Source organism: Dermacentor albipictus, chromosome 7 (genome assembly GCF_038994185.2).
Source record: "Dermacentor albipictus isolate Rhodes 1998 colony chromosome 7, USDA_Dalb.pri_finalv2, whole genome shotgun sequence".
NCBI classification, from domain to species: Eukaryota; Metazoa; Arthropoda; class Arachnida; order Ixodida; family Ixodidae; genus Dermacentor; species Dermacentor albipictus.
This window is the reverse complement of record NC_091827.1, coordinates 35686803-35699350: the sequence shown is the minus strand read 5'-3', so window position 1 is coordinate 35699350 and position 12548 is coordinate 35686803. Positions and strand designations below refer to the sequence as shown.

Genomic DNA, 12548 nt, shown 5'->3' with positions numbered 1-12548 from the left:
GAAACTGCGTCAGTAACCATGCATGATTAAAGAAGTTGGACGCAAATGTGGATCCCTGATAATCAGATCATCATTTTTGCACGTAAAACTTCAGAATTATTTAAGGTGGCTAGCGAAAATGAAAATTCTCAATTTGCTTGATGATGGGCACTAAAGAATAAATTTGAGCCAATGCCACGTACAAAAGCGAATGCGGGTTTTCCAGCATGCAAGTACTCAAATCTACGCAAGAATACTTGTTATAGACTACGGGCGTAATACAGAAAATCAACAAATGCCGACCAGGCTCTTCACCTGCGCTTGCGCGGTTTCGTCCAAGAACATAGCTATCCGCACAGTCAAAAGAGACATTAGCGAATTAACAATAAACTAAGGGGTTTTACATGCCATAACCACGATCCCATTATGGGGCAAGCAGTAGTGGGCGACTCTTGGCAATTCGGACCAGCTGAGGTTCTTTAACGTACACCTAAATCTAGGTACACGGTTGTTTTCGCACTTCGCCCCCATCGAAATCAAAAGAGAGTTGAAAAAAAAAGTGATCTTCAGTGCCACATGCAACCACCTCGATGCTTGAAATAAGTGCTCTCTAACTCTATCTCTATTTTTCTCAGTGTCACATATATGTATTTACAAACGGAACAGCCCACGCACATTTTTTTTTCCAAGCGGCCACACGAAACATGCACTTGTGACCTTAGGATATACCGTTATCTCCTGATAAAACTGTATCAAGTATATAATATTAAACAACGCCTACTCCTTACGCAAAGTAACCATTGCGGCAAAATGCGACCATTGCGGCATTGCGAAAAGCTTAAGGCAATCCAGCTGGCCGACGATGCCGCCAGGGCTCAAGTGCTTGAAGCCGTCACCTAGGTAGAGAGGCCTAGACCTCACATCTGCTGTCCTAAAATAAAGTTTATTTTTTCTCCTCCTTCTCCTTCTCCTCTTCGTAATTTGCACGCGAAAACAGGCAAACAAAGCATTTGTAAGCTGTCTGCTGTAATGACCATGCATCGTATATGCTACACTAAATTGCATATACTAAACGTTACGATTTATAAGCACGGAAAAAGTTATGCATAGCATATAGCACGGCGCTTTGATGCGCTGAAGATTCTCAGTTGTGGATAGTTCAGCGCACCATTTACTAAAGTTACTTACTATACCAAATATGTTGAATTCGAATGCCACTTAGTTAATTTTTTCATACAGATCCATTCCCCATATCCAGAAACATAAATGAACAAAATTTTCTAATTCTCCCTGGTGGGGAATTGTGTTCGGGCGTTAAAGGACCATTGTTATAGTTTTATTTTAAGTTTTCTTCATTTCGACTGCCACTTTCAAAGGTCAAGCTGTGTATTTGCAAACTCCCATAGTGGGCACGACCCACAGACTTATTACCACCAACAACCACGTCAGCTTGTCGAGTTTTATTATCCTTAAATAAAACATGTCGTTCCTAAAAGTAACCCCGATTCATCCCAAACTGTCCTCACTGGGTTGCGTCATTTCGACGGGGGTTCAAGAAACCCACAGGGCCGTTTTCCGTTACCACGAGCGAGCACCTGCAGACAGGCACGCGAAAGCGTTCTGTTCGGGCCCCCACTGTCCGGCAGCAGTCACGCAGCTCGGCAGCCCTTCACTCTGGTCCCGTGCCCAGTCCTACCACCCGGTCTCGTCGGCTCTCGTCCTTGCAGTCGTGCCCTCTCGGCGCAGAAATTCGGCTGCCGTCCACCGGGACACGTCAGCGTGAGCCCCTGTGGCTCTCAGGGTGGGTCCTTTCTTCATGGAGACGCTCCTTTTGCAGGCCCTGTTCTCGGCTTCTTGCCCCACGGGCGCTGATAAGCCGATATGCCAAGGGAACTCCGACGCGTCTCTCAAGCGACAGCTGCTTAGCAATACATCTCTGATCGTCCGGAACACGCGTCACGTAGCAGAACTTAGGCTCCGTTTGGCTCGCGGGGTTGCGAATTTAGTGCGCTCACAAGAACGTGTAGTTTGTCCTGTTTTTAAAAAGCAGGTCTATCATTTGCAACCTTGCGCATGAAATCAGACGTCAAGAAGATAAGATCTGTTTAGAAGCTATTCGATTTACATGTCTGCGCCACAGTAGAGACTTTCCCCTTCCCTGGATATCTAGAGCACACAGCGTCTCAAGTTCCTTGACAACTGCGTAGCTAATATGTAACGCTGCTCATCTTCGCAGTGTAAGCAAAGAAGCTGATACTTCGCTGACTAGAAATTTCCAGCCTGTCAAGTATCACGCCGGCTTTGCGCCTGCAGCGATTTGGTATAAATGTGGCATAGCTCAGCGACATTAGAGTGTAGCGCGAAAAACAGGGAAACAACGACTCTGAGAGACAGACAGAAGCGAAGACGGCGCTAGATCTTCTCTTCATCTCACATCTTCCCACACCTTCTCTTCTTTCTGTCTCTTAGAATCTTCTTCGGTTTTTTAGCGCTACAATATCGTGTCGTTCAGCAAACACCAAGTCGCCCAAGAAAAAATTTATTGTATAGCGTCGCTCCTTTAGCGCTATTGAATGTTGGAAATAAGTTGTCCCGACGTAAGCATGTTTGTCCCGGAAACGACTTACGCTGGGGTGAAAGACATCAAAAGCAGGATTTTTCAAATTCGCCAAAGGTGAATAGAGCGACGTGTCTTCCCCAAAGCATGGTCCTTGTCCGCACGAATTAGATTCGTTAGAAAGATGACGCGATGTGCCACAGTCCAATGCGCGCAAACGCGGCTAATCTCGCATGTGTAGTTCATGTTCTTCATCCCATCACCGACTACATATCGTCCCTTTCTCGGCTCGCTTCAGCTTCATTTCCAGCGTACGCTACAAAAACGTACACACACACCGTGGCCATCACAGCTAAGGCATGCAACCGCTCGGCTAAAATTTAGCACGCGTCGTCCCTAACATATTACGGGTTATCAGAAACGCACTGTTTGCGCAGCGCTCCGTTCTTGATCATCTGTTGAAAATCGACTTCGCCTGACCACGGGCTGTCGGCTCATTTCACAGCCTCGCCCACTCTTCGTCGCCCAACGAACGTCCAAGAACGCTAAACAATGGGTAGGTAAATGTTACGTCGATTTGCACGGACTGTGCCATCTCTGAGCTGCCCGCTTCTTTTGGTTTCCAGAAGATTCGTCTGGGTTCGAGTCGTCCCCGTCTGCTATGTCAAGCACTGTGGAAAGTGCAGCGATGTCGGGTAAGCGTGACGTTTATTTCTCCAACTGGAATTACGTTCAGAAAGAACTGTGATATGAGTAGCTGATGGTTATCTCACGTAATCGTTATCTCACCTAATCGTTCTGCGAAAACCCGCAAGGTGGAGAGGTGTAATCAAGGGAAAATGAGACATCCACCTAATCGTACCAATGACTACGAAGGAAACCCAAACGGTTTCCTCGAAAGAAAAGCCTCACAATTGAAGGAAAATTCGTCCTGGTCCGGGACTCGAGCCCGGGACAATCGCCATTTCGTGGCAGCCGCGCCACCATCTGAGCTAGCATGCCGCTAGCAGATAGCAGGCCGTAGTCGAATTTAACAACAACTTGAACCAAAGGCAAGGGTTTACGTATTCGCTCTGCGGAAACCTGCAAGGTGGAGAGAAGTAAGGGAAAATGAGATATCCACCTAATCGTAGCAATTGCTACACAGGAAACCGAATTGCTACGAAGGTTTCCATCATAGCAATTGCTGCGGTTAAGTAAATGTCTCATTTTCCCTTAATTGATCGTTATCTGCATCGGCATACGTGTCTGATGACACGCGGCGAACCATATCCGAACCGGATATCATTTAAGATTACATTACATCATGACGTTTTCGAAACCGTGTAATGAGTCATGAGGGATGCCATATATAGTAAAGCGCTTCGGAATAATCTTGACCGCCTGTTGGCTCTTCACCGTGCGCCGAATTCTCTTGACCTTCACGTCCCTCACGTTTCGTTCACATCGCGAAGTGATCGCCACGACAGCGAGCCGAACCCGCGACCTCGCGCTCATCAGCAGGTCGCCATAGCAACTCGGCAACCGTGGCAGGTGCGGACAAGTTCAGCACCGACTCTGACAAAGCCAACTTTTCGCTGCTAATGGATATCGATCAGGGTTAGCCATCTCGGATAGGCTGGCCGACGTTTTTATGCAAACGCCATCCTCGAAAGAAGCGGCCCTGTCATTCTTGCCGTGCTACTTTTATGAACCAGGTGGAACGTCGTCACGTGGTGTCGATGGAAATCTGCAAAAGGTGGCGCTCGATGCTGGGCAGCTGTCCAGTACCTCCACTTCATTATCTTCGATGCCATGCAACATCATTCCACTATCTAGAGTCTTGATCAGTCTCTCTGTCAGTGTCAGTTCTGTCGTTTGTCAAGAATCACAGGGCAGCCACTGACAAGTATGAGTTTACATTACGAAAGTCCTGCCAGCCTATCTAAGACATTTCGCCCTGCCTAATGCGTTTTTAATTTGTTTTTATTTATACTAGTCTTCATAGCGTGCTCTCGTATGGCGACAGCTCCATCTATAATTTTTTTTTTATTTAAGGGTGGAGCCTTCTTACCATAAATTCGGTTCGATATGCAACGTATCGAGATGTTGATACATGCGCGCACCATCCCTTGCAACTGAATTATTTCTCCTCCGTTTTCATTTAGGCATTGGTTTCAGCGAGATGTCGAGTAAGTATTGTAGCTTGTTTATTTATTCATATATTTTTGCCGATAACACCACCGGGCTGCGTATAGTAAAGAACAAAAATAGGAAGAAATCTGGTTGTTATTGAACAAACAAGGCAGATTAGAGCACAAACCACGGACAGCCCTACAAGCATTGAGTGATATTTTCCAAGTGTAAATACAGGATGTCGCCAGGCATCGAGTTTCGAATTGCTCTTCCTAGAAAGAGCAATCACAATGCTTTACCATCTCTTTCTTCTTTTTTTTTGTCTGCAGAGCATCCAAATTCTTTCACAAACATTGACGCGCATTTCCCACCCGAGAAGGAGATACTGCGCCCTGTTCTTTCTGACAAATCCCTATTGAGGCATTCACTGATTTCATAGCAACGGTTAGATCTGAACTGCTATTTCACATTCCGGTGCACTTTCGTCATTACTCTTCCAGTATAGGCTAGCGGTTAAAAACGTTTCAACAGACATGTCAACCGTAAGTGCTTTGATTCTACTTAGTATGTTTAAAAGGATACGTATGAATCGCTTGTGTAGGAAATTATATAGGTGTAATGAGACTTCATCTGCGCAGGGGGTTTATTCAGACCCGCCGCCCGGCAGAAATAAATACCTACACAAACAAATCATCACGTACAAATTACGGCACTTCGTACCGATCGAATGTCCTTCGTGTTAAACCAGCGAATCTTCAACAATTCAAAGACTAAATCCTTATTGATGAGCTTCCTGCTTCATAACTTAAACAGTAACGACCCACCTATCTGGCTGTCATTGACTGCACGCTTGATATGTCCCTACGTGCTGCGATTGTTGGTTGCGCACTTTCTCCCTGATAATTATTGTCACTGGTTCAATAGGCAAAAGCGTTGGTATTTGTAATTGAAATGTGCACTTTCGATTGCAATCGACCTTCCTATTCCCTGCTGCATTCCGTGAAGTAAGAACAACAACGGTGTTGCGGCTCGGCCAGTCGTACAACGCTCAACCCAGAAGAAAGCTGTGTATATCTTTACTGTGTTGTGTGTGTCGAGCTGTTCAATACATCATTTCAAACGCCTGCCTTTTCACCAAGACAAAACATGGTGTTGGGTTAATTTCTCTTGCTCAAACTTACGTACTTGCTCACTATATTGTCCTTCTCAAGTACCATATCCTTTCTCACCCCTCCTTTCTTTACCATTTCTTTAGGTGTGGATCCTGGGTAAGGCGTAATACGGAGTTGTCGCAAGAGTATTGCGTGATCTGCCAATGCGAGTTGCCCTAGTGACGTTGTTTTACCAGAGACTTGTGCAATCGTGCAGTCATTAGTGATCCGGCAGTTAGCATATCAGGACTCTCGCACCCATCGCGCACATCGAGGTCGCTTGCCGTTTCCGGATCCTAAACGCTCCATCAATACGGCTATAGCGTGCCATCCCTAAAGATCTACGTAGTAGCTCCGATAATCCCAAATGTATTGCTGATGTATTTTTTTTTCAAATTTTGGAACGTAAAACGCCGTGAATATTACGTGACACCTTGCTCGGCACGTGTGTCTCTTAAACCAGCTTATGCATACATTGGCTCTACATTGCATAACGTTAGCTCAGCTAGCCTTTAACGTTAGCCCTCCTTTCGATGCTACATGGGGACGATCATGTACGAGCGTATCCCTTGTCTAGTGTAATGCGGATTCAGCTGTTCAGAAGGCTTATTAAGTCCCACCACTAGACTCACTGACACTTGCAAGCAATAAATACTATACCTCTCCGTTACTAAGAGATAGTCAGTGCTCGAAGACACCGCCAGGTAGCAGCACTCGCACGCCGTGTCGAGCGGAATTGCCTATCAAAACACCCTTGAACGAACAAGAGCAGGAGCAAGGTGAAAGATGCGTTGGTTCTTACTAAACAGAAAGAGGTAACCAGTGGTTGCCATGGCCTTTGAAGGCCCCCTGACACCTGCTGAACATTCGAAGCACTAACTCGTTGCGGCCGAGCTAATGTGGAAATAACGCGAAAAATGAACAGAAAAAGATGAGCACGAAGAACCAGAACAATATAATCCTAGCCGCGGAGGCCGCATTTCGCTGGAGGCGAAATGCAAGAACACCCGTGTCTCGTGACTCGGGGCACGTTAAAGAACATGAGGTGGTCAAAATTATTCCACATAATCTCATAATCATGTCGCCGTTTTGGCACGTAAAACCGCATAATATAATTTTGTAAGTGTTCCAGGGTAATCCCTTTCACTTATTTCAAATAAATACCACCTGCGTGGCCCGGTCGAGGCAGACAAACGATTTCTCCTTTCACACAGACAGCGCTCGGTTGGATGCATTGTTTCAGGTCATGCAGGAAGGAAAACGAATACGAGGGAGCTTCGGCTCCCAATATTAAAGCCTATAATCATAAAATATATAAAGTAATTGTGCATGGAAACCATTATTATCAACGACAGCTAGGCGCGACCGGCGAGTGAGCTATGGAACGACTGGCTAAGGTCGTAGCCGTCTGAAGGAATAGTAAGTTCTCGGTCCTCAATAAGAAGCCGTCAATAAGCTCCCCGTACGGGTCATATGGTTGAGACAGAGGGCCAAATGGTAAGAGTGACACTTTTATTTCTGTCGATGGCGTTTGTTATTTGTTACATACCTACGAATTTGTGTACTCTGAAATGTTGCTACTCAAACGCATGGAGGTGAGAACCACTCAAGGTGCCTGATCGGCCGGTAATTTTCTTTACTGCGATAGCAATTGTATGGGCAATCCAGGCGCATTTCTGCCGTCGCCGTGATGTTCCGTATAAATTCGAAGGGCGATAAAATCGTCGCGGCGCGCCGCATTCTGTATGTGCGAGTGAAGGCGAGCGAGGGTGAGCCGGAAAACGCGGCCCAGTCTCGCGTGTGCAAGCGAGGAAGGGCGAACCGGATAAAGACCCTTCAACTTCGTAAAGTAGCGACGCTCTCCTCCTCCGCCTTCCCTCCTCCTCGTTTCTCCTCTCTTTCACGCTCACTCCTCGACCGTGGCGCCGCCTACATTGCTCGAGCGTAGCAACGGCGCCGACATGCGCTCCTTGCCACTCCGCAGACGCTTCTCGAGCAAAAATGGCGCTGATGCACGGCGTGAGGGCCCACGTGATGCTATTAGGCCAATAGCGCCGCGGCGTGGCTTCGGCCAGATTGCGCGAGGAGGAGGCGGCTTTGTTCAAAGCGTGGCACTACTTCATGAAGCTTAAGGGTTTTTAGGACCGGAAGCGTGCCGTGTCCAGTCGCAGGCGAGGCACGAGGGTGAGGCGAGAGAGGGTGGTGGAGGGGCGCTCTTTTCCGGCGGATGCTGCTCACAGCGCAGCCGGGCGGGCACCGTATCTCGAACGCGAGCTGCGACGTGGTCGAAGTGCGCTCCCGCGCGGGCCTATCTTCAAAGCGGCCTGCAAGGTTTGCAGAGTGCGCGAAGTGCCGGTAGCTTCGTATGTGTCATGCTTTTCACTTTTCGTTCAAGTTGAAGCGAGAGATGCATCACGGTCGATTCATTCGCTGCTCCTGCCGCGATTCCTCACTCCAACATTCTGACCGTGATTTTCCGCACTCATAGAGCTAGATGGGTTCATCCCTTACCTGTGCGCGCATGACACCATGCTTGCTAATTTAGTTAAAACACGTTGGTGAGCTAGCTGGTTTGAACACGTGATAGCATGTGTAAGCGCGACTGAACGAGGACGTAAAAAGAAACAGACACTCTCTGTGTGTCTGTCCCTTTCTGCGTCCTCGTTCATTCTCGATTACGCATAATATCATTGTTTATTTAGTTAGTCAGCGAATGTTTACAAGCTAATACGCCTGATAAAACTACCATCCTTACTTCGCGCAGCTATTGACTAATTTGCTATCGCAATCCGTGCTTCGCCTTTCGGGCGAAAGTGCAACATTTTTTTACCCCTGTATTTTAATTGACGCACGAATAAATTTGGTTCATCGATTTATTAAATTATTATTTATTATTGATTGATTGAAAGGGACATTACTTCTTACCTTATCACAACGATCTCCTGCCGAAGCGTAAAACTATTTCGCTATTATTGAAGACGTGCGAAATACCTTGCAGGGAGGACGAGAACCGGAGCATATATGTGGCTGCTGTGCTCTGCCTGATATCCCTGGGGATAGCCTGCCTGGTGATCTTTCTCCTCGTTGGAACGAGTGATTCCGGTAAGCACTGAAATTATGGATGAGTCGACTCTTTCCTTTCACAAAACGAAATAAATTGAATTTTACTAACTTTTTCTAAAGGAAGCGTATCGAAGGCTTCTAAGAAGCTGTAATAGAGAGCTTGACGGAAGCCCCTCTGGTAGGGATGAGACGTCACAAAGAAAGATGTACACCAACCAAGCAAAACTTATCTGAATGTAATGAATGGAACCTAGTTTCTTCAAACGGCCAATGCCGGCTTGGAAACGGTTCAAGTCGGGAGTGCCCAACGTTTCTCCAAACAAACGGTGCTCCACGGCATTCATGAACCCAGGGTGGTAACCGCTTGACGAAAGATCTTTCCGGATTATCTGCACGTCGGAATTTGAGTCTTTAAAAATAAATTAAATTATAGAGCTTTGCGTGCCAAAGCGACTTTCTGATTGTGAGGCACGCCGTAGTGAAGGACTCCGGAAATTCCGACCACCTGGGGTTCTATAACTTGCACCGGGTGTTAAGTACACGGGTGTTTTCGCATATCACCCCCATTGAAATGCGGCCGCCGTGGCCTGGATTCGATCCCGCGACCTGGTGCTCAGCAGCCCAACACCATAGCCACTGAGCTACCACGGCGGGTGGAATTTATGTCTTCGGGTTTCGTGCAAATGCGGCTCGCACGGCCCAACAGGGGGGCAACTACTGACCTCTCGTGAGCTTCAGGGTGCGCGGACAAGAAGTACAGGTACCGGCCAGTGTGTCTACTCTTTCTGAACACGTTAAAGAAAGCGTACCATTGCTTCTTTTCACCAATACGTCCAAAAAAAGGCAGTTTGTGGTCCGTCTCCATCTCATCCGTGAACTGAATGGAATCTGCTTGATTGTTTAGATGCCTGGTGAAAGCTTCCAAACCGCAGCACTTGACTGCGCAAAAACAATCATCAACGTAGCGTAGACAAATTCTTGTCGTTGGGCTGAAAGAAGTGAGCGCACGACTTTCCAGCCATGCCATTGTCAGGTTCGCGTCGGTCACCGAGACCAAGGCAACCATTGGTGCGCTGGGCATTTGCTATTAGGCGGTCTTATCGAAACAGCAGTAGGTCTTGCCCAGGCAAGAAGTGAGGAGACTCTTCAGGTCGGGGACATCAAATGGCGACCGTTCTGGTAGAGCCGGATCTGCGTCGAGAGCAGCAGCAAACTTCCACGGCCATGTAGTGTGAGTGGAAGTAAACTGACACACAACGTCAAACGAAACCATCACCTCGTCGTCGTCGTTGAGGACAAGATCCCGAACTTTTGCAACGAAATCGGTGGAGTTGCGCAAATGCGTTGTGCCTTATCCGACTGGAGAGGACTAAGTTCTGTGCAGAAAGCTGGATACCTTTCACAGGGGGGAACGCGTAAATTCGAGTATAAGTCGCAAAGGGACATCAGGTTTGTGAATCTTTGGTAAGCCATAAAGCGCAGGGGTCGGACCATTACGGCAAAGAAGCGAGTAGCAGAGGGACTTACGCTTGCGAGAAACAAAGTGAAACACCTCCACTAGGAGTTTCAGTAGCTCTCACTGTACCTTCAAGGTAGGGTCCCGGGTGAGCCGGACATAACTGTTCTGATCGTCAAGCAGGTCCAGCATTTTTCTTTTCTACATGGTCGTGTCCAGGAGAACTGTGGCATTCCCCTTTTCAGCAGGGAGAATGGCGATCTCAGAGTTGTCATAAAGCCTCTAGACTGATGAACTTGGATGACGGTGTGCTCCACACTGCAAACCACCTTTCTCATGTCCAGGGCAGGACCAACAATAAAGTTCCGGCCTAGCTCAAGAACGGAGGCATCAGAAAGATCAAGTCTGTGCGAAGACAGGTTATGTAACGCCGCAGTCCCGCCCTGTGGACGATGGGGTTTGGCTGTGTCCGAGAGTCTGTGCAGTTTGACTTCGTGCGTAAACTCGGCATGGCGCACCCGTATATTGGCCTCATGATTGGCGTGTAGCTGGATGCCAGCAAAGTGGTCCGCACAGCGGAACTCAAGGCGACATCGGGCAAAGAACGTCTCGTTATCAAGTTTCTGAGCTGTGTTCCGGCAGTCCCGTCTCCTTGCTTGGAGAACAGCCTTTCTGCCTTTGCGACGACGCTCAGGCCAAACTTGGAAGGTACAGGCCGGTTCAGTCGCAGAGAACGAGGGATGAGTCCCCTCCTTTTGCAAGCCCGGTTAAAGTGAAGGTGTCCATGGAAAGCTGCCACTCGCGTTGTGAGGCAAACAAAACGGCGAATGTCGGTGGTTACAGCTTTCCTGCACCGTATAATCCTGGTCTGTATGAGTGCCGCGTGAGGATTCATGGCAATGACATGTGCTTTGACAAGGCCGACCCTAGTGGACAGCCATCTCAGTTCGGCGTCAATAAACGCCCGCCAACGCTTGCTTAAGGGGAAGTAATTTATGCCGAATTTCCTTTTAGCCGAATTCTATTCGCTGCAATGGCCAGTGTGCAAGTGTCGGGAGTGGCAAGGGGCAACGCATTTACGTCACCAGATGAGAATAAAGAGGATGCGTGTGATCCCAACGGCATTCGCTCGCTTGGCTTCCGGCGTGAACGAATACCCGCTGCACTACAATGGGTCGTGAGAGAGATGACTGGCTTTCCTGCAACAACTGGCATGGCAATACCGTACCTAAAATGTCATGCTTGGTTGTTCTCTCCCATACTACTCTTCCGGCTGTGGCGCCCCGCACAAACGCATCAGCAGTATCACTCACTACTGATAGTAGCCGAGGACCATCGATGTTGCCGGGTCACATGATCTGCCGTCGGGAGCGCTTCTTCTGCCCAATACTCCCGTAGCTGCACGGCCGGCAATGCAGACTCGAAGAGTGCATGTCAGGCGTGACAACAGAGGTGCTGTGAACATGGAGTAACCTAGAACATCAGATGGGATAAATGTGTCTATGATGATGATGATGATGATGATGATGATGATGCCATTTATCGGTATCCCTTTTGAAACGTGGCGGGGACAAGTGGTACCGTAGCTTGCTTGATTTCGTCATATTTTAGTTCATCTCTCGCTATCTAACCTTTTTGTCTATATCTGATCTCTATCTTAACTTACCAGCGTTTCCCTGACTGCGGTTCTATTCAGTCCTCTCCCTGATTGTTTTTACATCAACAGTCTAATCGTCCCTTACTTTTCTCGCCTGCTGACCACCTAATTCTTCCGTATTCTTTGAACACCAACGCTTCTCCAAGGTGGACACTCATTACGGGTCTCGTTGGTTGGATACCTTGGCATTCCATAACGATTGGCGGAGTCGTTTTTTGCTGCCCACTCATGCCTAATCCTGTGACGCATATCTGCTCCGGTATAGTTTTTGTTCAGGCAGCCAGCTCGGGCCTTAAATAGCAAGGCACTTATCTATGCGTTACCATACAGATTTGTCTCTCCTGGCTTATTTGGCGCCGTCTCCGTAAATCTCCGTCTTCGTGTCTGTTAGCGTACATCGCATCGAATTTACTGTTTCTGTTTCTCACGTTTCTTCACGACCTCCTTTGGTATATTTATGCTTTCAGTTACTGTGTACTGGATTACCGACTTCATTGACCTTTTCCGTCATTCCCTGTGCGTGCTTTTGATGCACAGATGTTTGTGCAGTTGAGCTGACCATTTCTTTTG

General features: G+C 47.7%; 2 protein-coding genes across 3 annotated transcripts in view; both read left to right on the top strand.

The window, feature by feature from the left end:
- The window catches only part of LOC139047814 (uncharacterized), a 205694-nt gene that overhangs the window by 43059 nt on the left and 150087 nt on the right, over window positions 1-12548 (top strand). The window lies entirely within an intron of this gene.
- Window positions 1643-12548, top strand: part of LOC135905716 (uncharacterized) — a 37990-nt gene continuing 27084 nt past the window's right edge. The window contains exons 1-6 of one of the 2 annotated variants that reach the window (XM_065436695.2): window positions 1643-1780; window positions 2974-3092; window positions 3163-3231; window positions 4684-4707; window positions 5907-5919; window positions 8801-8904. In XM_065436695.2, coding sequence (XP_065292767.1) covers window positions 3089-3092; window positions 3163-3231; window positions 4684-4707; window positions 5907-5919; window positions 8801-8904 — 214 coding nt within the window. In that variant the 5' untranslated portion in view covers window positions 1643-1780; window positions 2974-3088. The remainder of the gene's footprint in view (window positions 1781-2973; window positions 3093-3162; window positions 3232-4683; window positions 4708-5906; window positions 5920-8800; window positions 8905-12548) is intronic. The other variant, XM_065436696.2, reaches the window with a different exon arrangement.